Consider the following 19,374-nt stretch of genomic DNA (forward strand, 5'->3'; position numbering starts at 1 on the left):
TCATGGTTTCAGCTGGTTCACCCCCTGGTTCTGCAAAATGTCCTGGGCTTGTTCCTGAAAATCAGTCCCGGTGACCCTCTGCGTCGGGGATTGCAGTTGTTATGGAAGGAATTTTAGCTGATTACGTCTTGGTCTTCCTGTGAAACTTAGCAAATTATGAGATATGCATCACACAAACCATATAAACTCTAGGGTGATCTAAGTGAGGCTCCAGGTTAATCAGGGCAAAGTTAGAAACTCTATGCAAAAAGTTAGTTTATGCTAAGCTACCTGGTAGGCTACATATGTGGGTTAGGTGGCACCGGGACTTGAGCCCACACTGCTTGTGCAGACAGCTGTGAGCATGAGGTAGGATGGCCTTATGCTGGCCCATCCTGGTGGAATTCGGATAGGTGACACCAAGTTTTCAGGGATTGTCCCTCCTGGAGGTGTCTCCATGGAATGGGGATGCGAGGTTCTGGGGGACAAGCGAGTTGAGTTGGGCTGTGGCACAAGTCACGGTGGCTGTGCCCAGTCAGGGAGAGGCACACTGTGCTGAGAATGTTCTGAGCCTCGTAGTCATGTATGCATCTGCCAGTTAGCCGAGGAGCGGTGGCACTTACCTCAGCAGTCCTTGACTTTGTGACCTCGGGCAAAGTCACCTCATCCACCTGAGCTTCAGATCTCATCTGTAAACCAGGCAGCCATCCTTAACCTGCCTGCAGGAGGGGTGGGTGGACCACTGGCATTGGAGATCATTCTAATTTGAGAACTATGCTCTGTCTTGGCCAGGATATAGATTTATGTTGCAGATGGGCATTTGCATGCTCTTGCATTTGATTCTTAAGTTATCATGTCAATGTTTAAATGCATGTGTTGCCCATGTTCCCCCTTCTCTAACTCCCAGCATCCTCTCTATTTATCCCACGGACCCCTCAGCCAGTTGGACTAGTTGGTGTATGCACCCGCCTGGCCCAGACAAGCCTGGTGGGTTCCCTCAGTGTGGCCAGCAGTGTGGACAGCCCACGGTGTGACATGCCCCAAGGCTAAGGCACAAGGTTGACACAAGGATTCCCAGCAGAGAACGACAAGCCCACCTTCACTGGGAAGGCCAGGCCACTCCTTTAAAAAGTCTATTATCAGAAAAGCTTTACAGCGACTGAAAAGAAATTACAGTCATAATCCTACCACTCAACCATAGCTATTTATGTTTTTTTTGTGGTTCCTCTCTTTTTATCTATTTGTAAACAGTCACCGTCCTTATAGATTTTCCTGCTCTACTTTCCCCCCAGTTCACATAATTCCATAAATAGCTTTTTTCCTTTTAACTGACTATATTATGTTTCATTAAATTACATACCTGCCTTTCCCTCTTGTTGGTTATTTGGTTTTTATTTTCCAGCTTTTAATCATTACAAATTTCACTGCCATAAAAAAATCTTGTTCCCACAATTTTCCCCTTTGGTTTTGAATTCATTCTTTCAGATAAATCCCCAGGACTGGGATGACTAGGCCGACATTTTTAGGACTCCTGATAGCCTCACTTTCATACATTGGTGTGGTTAACCAGTACCACCTGCAACACAGCAGTGTTCCTATCTGCCTGCAGGCTTGCTAGCCCTGCATCACTTATTTTAAAACAGGGTTCATTAATTATTGACCCGTATAGTTAGAAAATGATACTTCGTTGTCATTTCTTTTGTTGTTGTTAATCCTCACCTGAGGATATTTTCCCACTGATCTTTAGTGAGAATGGAAAAGGGGAGGGGGGAGGAGAGAGAGAGAGGAAGAGAGAGAGAGAGAGAAACATCAATGTGAGAGAGACATATCAACTGGTTGCCTCCTGCTTGCACCCCAACTGGGGCCCAGGATTGAACCTGCAACCGAGGTACGTGCCCTTGACTAGGAATCAAACCCTCGACCCTTCGGTCTGTGGGCTGACTCTCTAACCACCGAGTCACACTTACCAGGGCACTTTGTTATCATTTTAAGTGGCATTTCTATAATTGCTGGGGAAATTGTCTGTTTCTCCCTGTTTATAAAACCCCAGGAGTTGGGGTCTGGGATGATCTTTGGATGCCCCTGTTTCTCCCAGTAGGACTCATGTTGAGAGCTGTCACCATTCATATCATCCGTTGTCACACTGCTGCTCCTGTGACTTGCTTGAGCTGCTATGTTTGTTGAGTTCTGTCTGTTCCTAGTTTCCCTGTCTCCTCCTCACTTTCTAGTTGTCTCACTGCTCTCAGGGAGCCTGTCTGTGCACGGGGGGCTAGGAGTTGCTAAGACTGTGCCTAAACCATGCCTGCCCAGGGAATGAGAGGGAGGACTTCCTAGGAGAGAAGGGCTTTCCATGGGCTTTTGTGTTTGGACTTGGTGACTCCTGTTGGGCTGATCAGGAGCCTTTGGCCGCCTGCTCCTCACTGTGCCTGGTCGTTAGTGGATTTGCCCAATAATGAAGCATGGGTATGAGTGCCCACCTGCTCAGTTGTAATTTGCAAGTTTTGTGGTTGGGTTTACACTGATACCACTGCCCTCTCAGCACCTGTCGTCTGGGGTGGGCTTCCTCCCTATTTCTGCTAAGGTGTCCAGCACTAGGTGGATGTACCCAGCCCTGATTTAGGTCCCTTTCAGCTGTTATTACCTCAAGCATGACCTCCTTAGCAGCAGCTACCTCTGGTCAGGGCTGTTGAAGGCCAGGCTGGGGAGGATTTAGTTGTCTGTATAATTGATTTCTGTGTGTTATATAGAATATATTCAAAATCTCAATAGATTAGCTCATGTCACATGTGAAGCTTGCTCTGGAAAACATACGTCTGCTCTGGGAGGGTGGGGCTGGTCTCCCATCCCAGGCCCCTGGCCTCTCTGGGGCCTACTTGACTCTACGCTAGTGGAAAGCGGGACCCTGGCAGTTGCATCCTGGAGAATGGCCTGGCAGAGGGCTCCACGGTGGAGGCAGTGCGTCCCAGTTCCCCAGATTGAGTCCAGCTTCCTCGGCCCCATGGATCGGTCAGCATTCTTCAAATCCCTGCCTGCAGGTCATCCGAACGAACGTTCCTGAGAGAGTTTCCAGCAGGGAGACCAACCTGCAGAGAGGAAGGAGGCCAAGGTCCGATTCGCAGGAAGGGGCCTGATGGTGGAGACCATGGAAGGGGAGCAGAGGAGGCCCAGCTATAGGTTTTGCTTTTCATCTTTAAGCTAAGCGGGTTTGGGATGTGAGCGGAGAGAAGCTTGGGAGGAGGTGGGCAATGGCTCCAGGGAAGAGGGCTTGGGGCTGAGAAACCCTTGGGAGAAACTATGTTGGGGGAAAATGAATAGAATCTTGAGACAAGTTGCCTGAGCATTGATGTGAGTGACCCCAGCATGGGTACCTAGGCCTGGTATGCTCATCAGTCTCCCCTTTTCCGAGTCTCTGGGGGAATTCTAAGGGACCACTGTGGTGTTCCCATCTTCATTCAAAGAAGACATGGTCTCACCTGGTCTCTTGGCCACATCACACCTTCAAACAGAATGGCGGGTGTCCCCCGAAGTCGTCACATAGCCTTTACATCAGGGACTTTGGGTGACCAGTCACCTCTACATCACCATGATATTCTTTTGTATTTATGCAGCATTCCCTCTAAGGTAGGAATGGCAAGATGTGCCCAAGGTCCAGCCTCACAGGACCCAGCAGGGTCTTGGATATTAGAAAGCAAGGGCTGCTGGGTCCTGTGTGTCTCAGAGGGGGCACTATGGTTTTGAAAATCTTCAAAGTGCTCTAGACAGGTCTCTTGCAAAGGCCAAGACTTCCCTTCTATACAATCTAGATTATTCTATGTCATGTTTATATTTAAAAATTTTTCCTTTGTTCTTTTATTCACTTACCTGCTATTGAATGTCTTTCTCGCACAGGGTGCTGCGGAAGCAAAAATAATCCAGCTGGAGAGATAGACAGACAGTGATACCCAGTGTGATGAGGGCGTGGGTGCTGCTGAGCAGGGATCTCAGAGCACATGCCCAGGGCCTGGGCTGGCTTCGAGCTGCCCCTTTCGCCTCAGCAATTCCGGCTTTGTAATGTGGTGGACTGATGCTGAGAAGATCTGTGTCTAAATGGTGGTTCTGCCACCTACTAGCTGTGTGACCTTGGGCCAGTCACCTGCTCTCTTGGGGACATCAGTTTTCTCATTTGAAAAATCAGAACAGAAGTTCCATCTACACCTCAGGGTGGATGTGGAAGAATGCTTGAGGAAGCACATGGCAGAGGTGGCAAACTCTAAATAAACTCTAAATGAAGCCCTCCACCACTGTCACCCTGACAATGATGTAGCATAGCATTTACTCAGAGATCATGGTATTTATTGAGGCTCTCATAGCACTTGTCCAATTTTACAAGATTCTTCCCACCTACCCCAGGTGGGGATGGGGCAGAGGATGACCTCACCTGTGAGACACATGGGGAAGTAGTGCACCAGCCGCGTCCCACACACTTCAGCAACTGCAAGTGTGCTCTAGTTCCAGCACCTGCCCCAGGTGGGGGTGGGGCAGGGATGACCTCACCCATGAGACACGTGGGGAAATAGTGCACCTGCTGTGTCCCACGCACACCCAGGCAGCCACTTCAGGCCTGCAGCTCTTGCATACAATATGCTTGCATGTGCCATCTTATCTCACCCTCTCTTCACTCTCTCACCTCCCGCTTCTCTTTTCTGCCCCCTCTCTCTTTCTCTAAATATTTACTCAGCATCTATTAGGGCAGACACTAGACATACAGATGAGACATACCTAACTCATGGCTCCTGCCCTTGAGAAGCTCTGGCAGACACTAGACATACAGATGAGTACCTAACTCATGGCTCCTGCCCTTGAGAAGCTCACAGCCCAGCAGGAACATGCGCTTCTGACATTGGTCCATCTACTTAAGGGAGATATTTTTGGCTCCATTTGGCAGATGGGAAAAGACTGAGGTGGAGAGAGACTTGCTAGGAAGTGGCAGAAGCAGCATTCCAGCAGGCCTGCCCCTCACCTCCAAAGCCGGCCAGGGCACAGGGAGTAAATGTCACATACATGTTCCATGCTCACCCTCACCTCTGGGTCTTTGCTTGTGCTGTTTCCTGTCACACCTGTCCTCAATCGCTGCTTCCTCCGTCCAGACCCTGCCTGAGTCTCACTGCGTTCCCAGCACCTTCTCCCACCACTTGAGCCTGTGCTAACCACATATAACACAAATAATGACATCATAACAGAAGTCCCCATGGATGGAGCACTGTCATGTGCCAGTCACGGTGCCAAGAACCTGGCTCGGTGCGCTGGCTGACTTGCTCATCAGAACAAGCCGAGCATGTAGACCTTCTCATTACCCTCCATGTCTGAGAGACATTGCTGAGAGAGTTAGGGCAACTAGTCCCAGCCACACGCTAGTGCGTGGAGACAACACCAGACCAAGGCCGGTGCTGGGAAGGATTTAGTTGTCCATATAAATTGATTTCTGTATGGTGCAAAGATTTCTGTATTTTCAAAATCTCAATTATTAACTCATGCCACATGTGAAGCTTGCTTGGAGCCTCTGTTTCTTCAACTATGAAATAGGAAAGAAATAGTGCTTTCCTCATAGGGTATTGTGATGATTAAATGAGATAATGTGTATACAGTATACATAATGCACAGGGTAAGTATTCAATAAATGTTAATTACTGTTATGTTGTTATTGTAAAGATACAGGTTCCAAGGCTCTGCTGCTTGAGGCTATAACTTGGTAGAGTCTGTAGTGGCACCTGGGAGTCTGCATTTTAAAATGCATTCTCTCGGTGATCAAGTTCTTGGACCACCTGTCCCAGGTCCCTCCCTGAGAACCTTTTCCTGGGGTGACCCTTGGTTCTCTCCCAGCCCCCGAGAGGCACATGCAGGCTGGATACCCCAGCCTCTGACAGAGGACCAACAAGCCCAGAAGGGGTGCCAGATATAGCACATAAAAACCTCCTGCTTTACCTGGCTATCCTAAACTCAGATAAAGCTGTAAACTAGTACTCACAGGGGAGATTCTTTTTGCTCTGTGGGTCTCCATTTCTGCCACATCAACTATAAGGTTCAAGAGTGTGGAGTGTGAGGACAAAAGTCTTTTATAATTTTTAGAGATTAATATAATTAATGGGTCATTACGTTTAAATTAGGGACCTTTGACGAGGTCATCTGTTATAAAATCAAAGAAAGGGGCTTTAGGAGCCATCTTGCTCCATCTGCTCATTTTGCAGGGGAGGAAACTGAGGCCTGCCTGGAGGGGGAGGTGAGTTGCCCAAGGTCAGTGCAGGGCTAGTGGGAACCTAGGTCTGCAGTTTCTGGCACAGCATATGTTACTTTCTCCACCTACAGCACTTGTTTCTGTCCTCTGCCGCCTCAGTCATATGTGGGGGAGAGGTGACGCCCAGAGTAACCAGGGCCGTGGGCCTAGCGCCTTCGCAAAGACCTTTCTGGTGACACCCTCAGGATGGGTCCTGCCCTTGTGAGCCAAAGGGAAGAACACAGCACAGAAGCCAAGTCAGCCCCTGGCTGGATGAAGCCCCAGAGATGGGCGAGGTGTTCTGCCACGCAGGGTGCTCAGGGGTCAGGTTCAGGACCTGGAGCCATCGGCCTGGCCTCCGGGCACAGGGCTGACTGGGCTTCCTGCCGGTGTCTTGCAGGGTGTCCGGAGGAGAGCTCTTTGACTTTCTGGCCCAGAAGGAGTCGCTGAGTGAGGAGGAGGCCACCAGCTTCATTAAGCAGATCCTGGACGGAGTGAACTACCTTCATGCCAAGAAAATTGCTCACTTTGATCTCAAGGTCAGTGAGGGGGGAGGGAGGTGAGGGAAAATAACCAATTTAGGAAGAATGGGCCCAGTCTCTCCCCATGTCATTGCCAAGAGGGGTCAGTGCCCACGTGGCTCTCCTCCCTCATCTACCGTTGAAAACTCTGAGTTCCTGGGAAAGAAAGCGTCCACCTCCCCAGGTTCATTGAACAGGTTAGGATTTCTTCACACAGGCCGACTGCAAGAAGCTTATTCAGACCACAGGCACCTTATCTCTTTCAGGAGCAGATGGTGTAAATTTTAAATAAGTAGACCAATGACAGGAAACTTGAAACCAAACACATTTAACAAGATTGAACTTTTCAGTAAGAAAGAGCTAACTCCTGAGGAGGCAGATCTAGAAGCGTTCAGAGGGGACGGCTGAGGTTGGTTGGTGCTCCAGACCCAGCACAGCACAGCCTCCAGCATCCCTTGACCAGAGGTTGTCTCTCTTGGAGCCCAAGACCACCGGCCTCCCACCCCCACCCTGCCCCGTACTGTGGCCATCAAATTGCTTCCCAGGGGCCACTGATCATTTGTGGTAACTGTTCTTCAAGGTCGAGAAAGTACACTTTGACCACATAGGACTTCAAAAAGCAAGAATGTGGTCAAAGTAGGATGATCAGTTCCTGTAGAAACTGAGCTCCTTTGCAACAACTGATGAGCCTGTAAGACACCCGAAGCGTGAAGACCTCTAACCCATGATCAGAGGGACCTGTTTACTGGGGAGGAGACGCACTCATTTTTCTATCCAGAAACCCCTGTTGTGTTTCACGCACTGTGCTGGGTGCCTGGATATTGCTACCGATCCAGAATCAACTGAGGCCCCGTCTAGGCTTAGTTCCTCTTTTTCAGGGAACTTAGTACAGGAAGCAGAAAAGAAAGATCAACAACTCTAAGTGCTACAAGAGAGGGAAGTACGTGGGGCTGGGAGCCTAAAGGAGAGGCATCTAAGTCAGAATGGGGAATTTGAGAGGGCTTCCTGGAGAAGGTGGTATTTGACTTGCGTTCTGAAGGACAGGTATTATCAGAGGGGAAGGGCCTCCTCAGGAAGAGAGGCCAGCAGGGTACATGGTCCCAGAATACTACAGAGTATTCAGGGAAGTAAGGCAAAGAGTGAATGTGCTGAATGGCTGGAGAAGAAGTCAGGAGGAGAGAAGGAGGCAGACATGAGGGCGTGGGAGCCTAGCCAAGGAGATAGAACTTTATCCTGTGGGGGCCAGGTGAGCAAGGAGGTGAGGTAAGCAGGTGTGTGTTTCAGAAGGATCCCTCTGACCAGGAGGATGGATAGAATGGTGGCAAAACACTGGAGGCTGGAGTCCCAGCCAGGAGGTTATACAGTTATCAGGTGAGATGTGACAAGTGTCACACTAATTTGAGAAGGGGACAGATGTAAGACCTATTTCAGAGGTTGATCTGAGGATTGATTGGGTGCCGGATTAGATGTGGGAGATGAGGAAGAGGGCAGAGTCCAGGATGACACCCAAGTTCTGACTTGGGGGACTGGTCCAGAGGATATGGCTTATCTATTGCCTCACGGCAACTGCAGAGGGTGGGCTCTGTTCGGGCACATGGATCTCACCCGCACTTACTCTGCACTGTGAGGTGACCTGTAGTGAGTCCCCTCCACATGGTTCCCCTCTCCTAATGCCAATTGTCATTATCTCGCGGTATATTGGATTCCTCCAATAGATGTCTTACAGAGCTTCACTTACATGTCAAGGAGTAAAAGTTGGGGTCACCAAGGAGGGTGTGGCCTGGGCAGACCTTTGGACCTCAGTATGGTAAGACATCAAGTAGGAAACGCTCTACCCAGATTACACCTGTGCCTCCTTCCTGGTAATACTATGGACAGTGAACTTGTTTTCATGTCTTTGCTGGATCCAGGAGACCAGTCTCAAAATGGGCTTCTTTGTCTGTTCTCTAATGGGTCCACACACTCTAAGGATACTAGGCGTGGTGGGTGTTAGCAGCATCCTCACCCTAACACCCACAGGAGGAGCTGTGGAGGAGGAGGAGGAGTTGTGAGGCCCGTAGGCCCCATGACTACAGCAGGTTCGTGCTGTATAGTTTGCTTCTATGGCAGCTCTCAGTGGTGGAGGTGCAGGATGCGGGGGTGGGTGGCGGGGAGGGGAGAATGCTGGCTGGGAGTTAGCCAGGTCAGGGTTTGTGTCTCTCTCTACCGTGTACCAGGGTACAACTGAACCTTGGTTTTTCAGCTTCAATGCAAGTAATAATAGCTGCCTGGCAGAGTTGTAAGGGTTAGAGAGAAGTGTCATGAGGTGCTCTGAAATAGTAGCTGGTGTTGTTGTTTCCCTCTCTAGAATAGAGGAAAAGAACACACAACTCTTGTCACAGTGTTTTGGGCCCCAATAGACTAGGAAGACAAAGCCTGTTGGTGCAATTTAAATTGCCCAGCGGAGAGCTGAGATTGGTTGCTAGGTGGGGCTGCTGTGGAGGATCTTGTCTGGCTCCTGGGCTCAGTCCGGACATTTTCCACAACCTGGAGACAGTCTGGGTTTCTCGTGGATGCGTGCAGGGCGAGGATGCTGCTAACATCCACCCCCGGCTCATGTCCTCAGAGCTGTGTGGACTCAGCCTTCTGACTTCCCCACCAGTGGGTCTCTTGGCCTGGGCCCAGCGAGGCACCTTCAGGAAGTGATAAGTGGCTGGAACTCAGCGAGCTGACCTCATGGTTGGATAGACACTTCCTGGAGCCAGAATGTGCGTGTGTGTGTGCCCCCTGGCTGAAGCTTGCCGCCCGCCCGAGGGGGATCATGCCGAAGATCCAGCTTAGAGGGGATCTTGATTCCATATTGTCTCCCACCATATAAAATTCATTTTATATGAATATATTTTTATTCCTGGTCTTCATTCTCAACAAGGGGATCTCAGTTTTCCTCTCCTGTTTTATCCTGCCTCACCCGGTGAGCCAGGCTAGCCAAACTGCCCCGTTAACATGTGTCCATGTTCCTACCCATGATCTGTTCTTCACTCGCACTTTCCAGCTTGATGGAGGAGGGTCAGCTGTCTGGCCTGCCTTTGGAATATGAATGGCCTCTACTCCTATGTCAGCCGTTGTGCTGGGCACGGTGAGGCTCTGCCCCTGCTTAGGACATGCTCCCTGCTTTGTGGCAGAAAGCAGACGAATGGACACAAAAATGTTGATAAGCAGTCTTGGTAAACAGATCGTGGCATGCTGTTGCCCAGAAATCTCTGATGGATCCTTTTCACCCATAGGATAGATAAATGGCCGCATTATCAGCAGGGCTTTCGGGCCTTTTTATGCTGCCTTAGCCTTTAGTCAGGCCTCATCCACCTTCCCCGACTCCAAAACATTAGCCCCACCGACAGATACCGTTCTGGCCTCTCTTGTCCTCTGTTCCTGCTGTTCCCCCATCCAGGAAACTGCTGCTCTTCCTTTCCTATGCCCGTGGACTTCCTGTTCATTCTTCAAGGCCCAGCAGAAACACCATTTTCTCTGGGAAGACTTTCCCACCCCTGTCACCTCTGAAATCATCACTGAGAACGGACCTGCCTGTCTGCCTCTGTTGTCCTTTGTACAGACTACTGCTGGGAGCATTATCGCTGTGAATCATTCCGCTGCTTGTGTCTAGCACAGGGACTGACCCATGACAAGTTAGTTACTCAGTGTTGTGCAAATAAGTAAATGAATGAATGAATGAATACCTTAGTAAGACCAAGTGCATGCATGGATGGCAAAGGCCCTTTTATGTTCCCTGGAAAAAGCAAAAGAGGTTTCAGGCAGATTTCAATTCAGTGATCTGAACATTTATTGAGGGACTATTTTATGCCAGAGAGTAGAGTGACAAACATCAATGTAATATAGTACCTGCTTTCCAAGGGCTCACCATCTACTAGGCGATGTCATAGTGGGGTTCAGTGGGGAGGCCACCTGAAATAGAAGCTAACCCAAGAAATGTTCACTTCCAAGAGGTAAATTCTGCCCCAGCAGAGTGAATACCATCCCCGTGAGTGCTGTAAATTCGCCACAGAAAGGCCTGCTGGTGTGGGTAGGTGGGTAGAGGTAGATGATGTTGCCCTGTATTTACACTGATGGGAGGGACACGGGCTGACTGCCCCTCAGCACCGGCAGCACCTGATGCGCCTTCAGACATGCCTTCCACGGATGGATTACCAGGAAATGGGGCTCAGTGCTACGCAGGAACCTCGCCCTGGTATGTGATCCCAAGACAAATATAAACCTTGTAAAGGGCATTTTTATGTGGTTTTGTGTTTATTTTGGAGTTGGGAGTTTTCTTTCTGAGTAAGGGTGTGACCCCACTCTCCCCGCCCGGCCTTAGCCTAGTTCAACTTGAAAATTCAGAAAGAGAAGATCGTTCTCCTCGGGTCTGACTGGAATAAGAATAAGACATGAGGGTTGAATGAAATTGTATGCAAGCCAGGAACCCAAAACTCTGAAGGGACTTTTTGATCTATATAAATAGTATTAAAAGGAGTGAATTCCTGAGCAAGATACCCCAAAACTCCAAATTCCTCTATGCCCTGATCATCCTTTGAGCTGTTAAGTTTATAACGGGATGGGGTCTGCTCATCACGCTCTCATAAGAATGACACTGATAATACTTTAAATATTTGAAGTACGTTCTAGAATATAGCGTGCTTATATCTGTTCACTCATTTGATTCTCATGGCCACCACTGAGATACAAGGTATGGCCACTTTTTTACACACAGTTAAGATTCAGAGAGGTTAAGTAACTTGTTCAAGATCACACAGGTATTAAATTTAGACTTTAACTCAGCAAGAAACATTTAACAAAGCTGAGTGTCACCAGCTTTTATTTTACCAGATTCTAACAGTATAGATTTCTTACTTGGGTCATGCATGCCTTTTACACACACTTGATCCAAAGGTCTGTACTATGCTATAAATGTATTCTTTATGGTTAATTTCTCAGTTACATTGTTTTTTTCTTATAAGCTATTCCTCATATTTAAATAAACTAATTTGTATTTTATTAAGTATTATAAAATGTGCATGCATTTGAAAGTAGAATTTACAACAATAAGACTATTTCCATACTAACACCTGGGGGCATGGAGTGGAGGTGAGATGTGGCAGAGATTTAACTGTCAAGATAGGTTAGGGTGAGATTTTAAAGGTTCAGGGCAAACCGAGAGTTTGCATAGATAGTCATGGAAGGCTTTTTCCCTTAAATTTTTTTTATTATGAAAACATTTCAAAACATTTGAAGAAATTAGAGAAGAATACAGTGGACACCCTCCCCCTAAATTCAACATTTGGTCACACTTGCTTTATTGTTTTCTGCCTTTAAAAAATTTTATATAATATATATATATATATATATGCATGCACATAGATCTGTTTTTTTAAACTTTTGGTATCATTTGAAAGAAAGTTGTAGCCATCCTGATACTTCACTCCAAACACTTCTGTATGTATCTGCCCAAGATTAAGGTCTGTCTCCTAACAACCCACAGTACCATTATCACGCTTAAGAAAATGAACAATAATTTATAGAAGACCTTTAATTGGTGGAGAAACATGATTCTAGTTCTAGTTCTCCCAGTAGGGGAGAGGATGTATGGGAGACTGTAAGCCAATTGGAGATGATACCAGCAATGTGGGAAAGAAAGAAACCAAAGGTATTCCATAGACACTTTTTAAATGAAGTTGATGGTCTTTTATGCCATTATAAAAATAATAACTCATAGAAAATACAGAAATGTACAGAGAAGTTACCTACAAAGTTTCCACTCCAAAACAACATTTTAAACATTTGGTATATTTTCTCCAACTTTTTATGAACAGGTGTGTGTGTGTGTGTGTGTGTGTGTGTGTGTATGTGTGTTCAGGTGCTTAGAACTATATGCTTTCACAATTTTCTCTCTGTTTTTTTCCCTTTACTTTCTTACCTAAGCAGCCCATGGGCACTCTGAAGTATTTTACTTCGCTACAGAAGCTTTTATACAAGTCCTTCCTAATTTTTACCCTCTCAGTGTGTTCTGAGGGGTGGACCTGTTTCTAGTTCCTCATACCCAAAGCTTAGCCTGCCCCAGCCTCAGAGTGTACCCCACGGGCCCCTTCATGTCAGCCCTGCGTCAGACGTGAGCCTGGAGCCTAGCAATGCATGCTGGTTGCTTCCTCAACTCTTGCAAGGCCACCCTAGGGTAACCTGAGGACGAGTGAACTGAGGACACTGAATGGTTGAGGAAAAGAACAAAATGTAGCAAAAACTAAATGATGGAGAGCTATTATTAAAAGAGTTGAAATGGGAGCATTAAATCAACCAGCTGATTCTTGAAAGATACAGCAGGAGGCCACGTGGCGAAGGGGAACAGGGAGAAGATTGGGGGTTAAGCCTGCATTTGAGTGTCGTCTCTGCTGGGGAATGTTGGGGCGGTCACGTCTCTGACCTTTCCAGGTCTTGAGAGTGGAGATAAACCTGCTTTTCCTTCCCGTCCCACAGGAGTGGAGTGAGGGACCAGGAGGGAACTGTTTATGAAAGGGCCCTGCAAACTCTCAATCTCTGCGCAAGTGCTGGTTGTGAATGTTTTTCTTAATCCTCACCTGAGGATATGTTTATTAATTTTAGAGAGAGAGAGAGAGAAAGAGAGAGAAACATCAATATAGGAGAGGAACACTGATCAGTTGCCTCCGGTACACGCCTCAACAGAGATGGTACCCACAACTTAGGAATGTGCTCTGACCAGGAATTGAACCCGCAACCTTTCGGTGTACAGGACAGCGCTCCAACCAACTGAGCCACACTGGCCAGAGCTAACAGCCTCCCAAAAGGCCACATTTCTTTCTATTCCTCTCTTGCCTCCGGAAGAATTCGGGAAGGGAGGTGGGCATGGAAGCATCCAAAAGGAGGATGAATAAGGTGGCATTTCCCAGCTAGCAGGCTGTGCAGAGTCCCAGGGTGGCAGGACACTGGGCAAGGCTGAGATGGTTGGAGCAGATTGATCAAGGTCCCTATTTTACAGATGAGGGGCCTAAGACAAAATTGCAGTGCCCTTTCCCCTTTACCCTTGTTGACTTTGCCCTCGATGTTAGGTGCTCAGAGGCCTCTTGCTGCTCTTAGCTGCCACGGCCTCCACTCTGGATCCCTGGCTAGGCCTGACCCCCATCGAAACATCATATGTTCAAACAGTACTTTTTAAGTTCTATTCACAGCTCCACCGTCAGCCCTCCCACTGCAGCTGACCTCAGTGGGAGTGAAAGAATCGTGACTCGGGAAGCAGTAAAGGGTGGTAGACAGAGCAGGTGCCTTGACACTAAGAAGACCTGGGCCCCACCCTAGCTCCACTACTTATTAGTTGTATGGCCTTGAGTAAGTTATTTAACTTCTCTGTTCCTCAGTTTCTCATCTGGAAAACAGAGACCATAACCTGCTTTACTGAGATTCTGTGTGGTGGTATTCTGGTAACAGCCAGATCTCTGGGGAAAAAAAAAATTATATATATGTACACAGACACATTTATATTGTAAATTTTATGATATAAAGATTTATAGCACAATTTACAAATAAAAAATATATAATACTTTTTATTGTAAATTCCAGAGAGCCAATTGATTCTCATAGAATACTTTCCTTGGATTTTGCCAGTCTTGCATCAGTAGCCAACCTGTGGGTGTAGTGGACAAAGGAGCGTAGTTCCAACAAGAACGTTAGTTGATAATTTTATTTACATTAGCAAGTAAGGTAAAAATGAAACAGTGAAGGCATGTGTTGGAAGTTTACTTGTTTGCCAATGACATGAGTAACTTCTTTGATGAATTGGATAATAGTTTCTGCATATTGAAAAAAAATACTTCCTCTCTCTAAAAAATAAATAAACTATTCTTAAAAAAAACCCCACACTTCCTTAATTTGCTCTGCTATTCACAAAACAATGGCTACAGACACAGCACTCCTTTAAGTTTAATCTGCATTATTACCTTATCTTCTCCAACACTTAAGTCTAGAATCAAGAAGACAATAAATCAAGTCTTGATTTGTAGTTCAGTGTAATTTCCACAGTGTAAATGCACCCACCGTGGCCAATTTCAAGATACCAACGTGATGTCACTGACTAGAGCTGGGAAGAGGGGTGCAGGAGCCCGCCATTATGTAGTATTTCCCCAATACAAAGATAAAAGGTAGAACCAACCTCAATACTAAAATATAATTAAAATTAGGAAGCAATATGTTTTAAATATAATTTATTTAAATATAAGTTTATATAATTTAATTTTTAATATTAAAATAATATTATTACATAGTTCTTTAATAATCAGCTGACAAAATTCCTGCCAGTTGAACAATCAGCTGTCATGAACCGGTAAGCACCAGCTCTAGTGTGCACGCATGGTTCCTGAGACCCTCTAGGTGAAAGCGTTTTATAAAGAGGACTAGAGGCACAATGCACGAAATTTGTGCAAGGGCCTTGGCCTTGGCCTCCACCCACCACCGAGGCTGGGGCCCTCTGCCGCCTCTGCCTCGGCCCCACCCGCTGCGGTTCTGTCCAGAAGGAAGGACATCCAGTCTAATTAGCATATTACCCTTTTATTATTATAGATAGTGCTCTCTGCAGGCTGCCTGTTGTGGTGTGAGCAGTGATGTAATAATAACAGCAACCAACATTTATTGGTAAACACACAGGCTCTTCTCTGCGTGCTCTGCATTTGTTTACTCTCTTTATCCCCCCAATAGCCCTGTGAGAGGGTTCCACAGTGGTGCTCATTTTTTAGAAAGGAGAGATTGCTAGAGGGCTTTGTTGTCCTCAGAGTACCGTATCAACATTCCCATTTGGCAGACGAGGGGCCAAGGCTCAGAGAGGTGAGTGACTTGCCAAGGCCACACAGCTCGCAGGGGCCAGAAGTGGGATTCAAGCCCATGTCTGTCTGATGACAGGGCCATCTTTAGTGGTGGTTTCCTAAACACTGGGCACCGCCTTATTTTAGAGAGCTTGCTTAACAAAATCAATTCTGGAGTCTCGCTCCTGGTGACATGAGTAACTTTTCTTTACCCTTGTTGACTTAGTCGGTTGGTATTTTTAACACAGTCCCCAGGGGATTCTGATGGGTAACTAGCTCAGATGGGGGCCCCCAAAGCACAACTTGGGGCTCAGAATGCCTGGATCCAGGCCCAGGTTCCTCAATGGTTAGATGGGGCACTGGCCATCTATAGCTTGGAGACTGTGAGGACCTAATATGGTGATGTGTGGGGAATGCCCATGGCAAATGCTAGTTGTGTGGATCAGACCACAAAGCCAGCATTGCTGACCAGCCCAAGGCTGAAAGCCAGTGGTCCTGGCATGGCCTTGAAAGTGAATTTTTATTTCCCTCCCTTTACCCCACAAGAGCATACAGACTAGGTCAGGGGTGGGCAAACTTTTTGACTCGAGGGCCACAATGGGTTCTTAAACTGGACTGGAGGGCCGGAACAAAAGCATGGATGGAGTGTTTGTGTGAACTAATATAAATTCAAAGTAAACATCATTACATAAAAGGGTACGGTCTTTTTTGTTTGTAGTTTTATTCATTTCAAACGGACCGGATCCGGCCCGCGGGCCGTAGTTTGCCCACGGCTGGACTAGGTAGTGATTTTCTCTCCTGCTTTACCAGGCAAAGCAACGAGAGATCAGAGCCGCGCATTGGCCTCCCCAGAGGAGGAGGAGGCATGAGTGAGCGGTCAGAGGCTGTGCTTTAACAAATCTAGGGAGCTGAGTTGGGGCCCTTCCCTCAGCTGTGACTTTTCTGGGGAAAACATGGAGCTGGAGCAGCAAGCTCATAGGCACTAGTGTCGAGATGGAAATGACCCCTTTGCCAGCCGGCAGGGGTGATCCCAGTGGGCACCTCTGCATCAACTAGTGGAAAGGAAGCAACGTGGGGAAAGGGCCAACACAGAGGACTTGGAGTCAGCCTGAACTTGAATCTCAGCTCCACTGCTTGTGAGCAGAGGCACTTTAGGCAAGCGCTTCATCTCTCTGAGTCTCATTTTCTTCATCTGTAAAATAGGGGTGATGGCGGTGCCTGCCTCAGAGAGTGAGAATCAGATAGGTGAGTGTGAGTGCTTTGCAAACTAAGTGCTGTAGGTTTTGCTCTATGTGAAACCCAGGGCTGCGTGCTTTTAGGAACACAGGCAGAGCATGAGAAGCAGGCCCTGCCCTTGGCGATGTGCAATCTAATGGGGCAGGAAGACTGGCACACAGAGTTCTGAGCAGTGTTGGTGCTGCAGGTCCAGATTGCTGCACAGAGGTGGAGCTGGGAGAAGGAAGAAGGGCTGGACTGGGTATTCAGATGATGTTTCCTGGAGGAGATAGAATTTTTGCTGGGCTTGGAAGGATGGGTAGGAGTTCACTAGGCAGATGATAAAATAAAGACTCTCACTCTGGGCAGGAGATAATGACAAGGAAATAATGACAGATGTTGGAAACAGCCACAGGCCACTTTATATGCTTTGTTTGATCCTCTTGAGGTAGGTTTTATTATTATTTCTAATTCATAGGGGAGACCCCAGAGGTTGGATATCTTGCCCGGTGTCAGACTGCTGGTAAATGGCACAAGTAGGATTCGAACCCAGGTTCTAAGGCTCTGAACTATCCTCTATAGTGCTTCCCTAAAAGCAGGATGTACCAGAGATGCATCTGTGATTCCATTGGTTCAATCCTTCATTTATCCAGTGAACAATTTCTGAGCCCCTACCACATTCCCAGCCATTCTTTGGTGTTAGGGATGGAAATGAGAGGAAGGTCCCTAGCCCCCATCATGGAGCTTTAGGACAATAGGAAGAGGACACGTAAAGAAGTAGTCACAGTACAGTTGGTTGTCTGCCAGGGTACCGTGCTGGCCCTTGGGTGGAAACAAGTAGCTGTGTGTGTTGGGGGCGAGGGCTCACAGAAGACACTCCAGTGTGGACGGGTTGGAGCTGGTGGGGAGGGGGAAGAAGCTTGTCAGGAAGGCATTCCCGCAGAGTGGAGATCTCCTAACTCCTACTATACATACATTGTAATTTTGTTTTGTTTCTCTTCTTAAAATTTTTTTTAATTGTTAATAGTATTTCAGATATCTCCCATTCTTCTCTTCACCCCCCCCACCCCCCCGCCGCCCCATCCCACATTGTGATTTTGAATGCAACTCTGTCCTAAAAACTTGTCACAATCATCGTGGTTTTTTACGTTGGGTGATTCAATAATCTTGCACTCGACTATTACTTTTTTGGGGGGGAGGGGGGCAGGGGGCGTTACTGCTAGCACCAAAGCTGAGCTGGATAGCAACCAATGGCTGCAGATGCCTCACATGCAGTTTTCCCCATAATATGGACAATATTTTAAGTCTATATTTCTCTTGGGAGGATAAGCTGATAGAGTTGTTTTCACCCTTAGGAATACTAAAGCCATCTTTCCTTGGTTCTCCTTGAGGCTTTAACCCAATTTTTTTCTTCATTTACACAAGAATACAAGGGTGCTGCATCCTTTTGTGGGGAGGGGGGGTTCAGGATCTGAAGAAAGGGCCACGCACAAATGAAAGCACTAGATAAGAAATATGAATTTAGAAGGCATGGGGGGGGGGCAAGTGGAAACCTCCCTCTTGGAGAGGCATACTGACTTCTGGCCAGTCTGCTTTTTATTCACTTTTAGATACACATCTTGCCCCCAGTAAAGCACGGCCAACAGGTAGCAGGCAGGCAGTCTCAAAGGTTAGTAAAGATCAGTGAAGATTTACTTTGAGGCTGTCAGGTCAGGAAATTGCATAGAGCCACCACTATCTCAACAGAACAATTGGTGCATGGTATTTGCCCTGCTAATACCAAGGTCCATCGGCCTTCAGAGTTCCTTGATGCACTCTCATGATAGTATTGACAATGGATGGCTTCCCACACAAGGGTGTCCACTGGAGTGGCCAAAGTCAGTATCATTCACACCATGGCATGCTTGAAGTAAGGTAATAGGAACTCTTCTGTTCAAAGAGTTCTCTATCAGGGCAGACTGAGGTTATTCTGTTATTCTAAGGCAAATGGCTTTGGAAACGTCTCAGGGTCTTCAGTGTGCCCTTTGTAGGACTCTGGATCAGATGCACTGAATGAATATTCCAACACTGACACTAGTTTTGGGGGAAAAAAATGTAAGTCCTGAACTAAAAATCTGGTCTCAATATTTTGGAACCCATCATTGACAGTCTGAAGCATAGCCCGCATTGTGAATGTGAAGAATCCAGCCAGGAACCCATAAGAGACTAGGTGGAAGAGCACGATCAAACTCCTGCTCTTGGCCGTGCGCCCCAGGAACTCCCTAGTGGTCGGTGAATGATCCTGACTTCGGTTGGTGGTTGTAGATGAAGAGCTCCCACCCAGGCAGGCCCTGGCTGAAGGACTTTTTGTGTTTCTCTGTCATCGGGTGTGTGAGGAGAGCTGCAGCCACAGAGGCTGCGGGGAGCATGGAGGTGCATTCTGGCTCCAGAGGTGCTGCCTGGCTATGGGGGCAGAAGGTGGGACTGCAGAGAACACCTTCTCACTGTCGATCGTACCCAGGCCAGCTGCCATGCACTGGATGGGCTGCTGCTGAGGCTATGGGAGCTTGACATTTCTACTGCCTCAGCCAATCCCTGC

General features: G+C 47.4%; 1 protein-coding gene across 6 annotated transcripts in view; it reads left to right on the forward strand.

The window, feature by feature from the left end:
* Nucleotides 1-19,374, forward strand: part of DAPK2 (death-associated protein kinase 2) — a 112,384-nt gene that overhangs the window by 65,699 nt on the left and 27,311 nt on the right. For all 6 annotated transcript variants that reach the window (XM_006770789.2, XM_015568530.1, XM_015568527.1 and 3 more), the window contains one exon: nucleotides 6,630-6,768. In XM_006770789.2, the coding sequence (XP_006770852.1) occupies nucleotides 6,630-6,768 (139 nt within the window). The remainder of the gene's footprint in view (nucleotides 1-6,629; nucleotides 6,769-19,374) is intronic.

The sequence above is a fragment of the Myotis davidii genome, unplaced genomic scaffold (assembly GCF_000327345.1).
Source record: "Myotis davidii unplaced genomic scaffold, ASM32734v1 scaffold461, whole genome shotgun sequence".
In the NCBI taxonomy this organism is placed as follows: Eukaryota; Metazoa; Chordata; class Mammalia; order Chiroptera; family Vespertilionidae; genus Myotis; species Myotis davidii.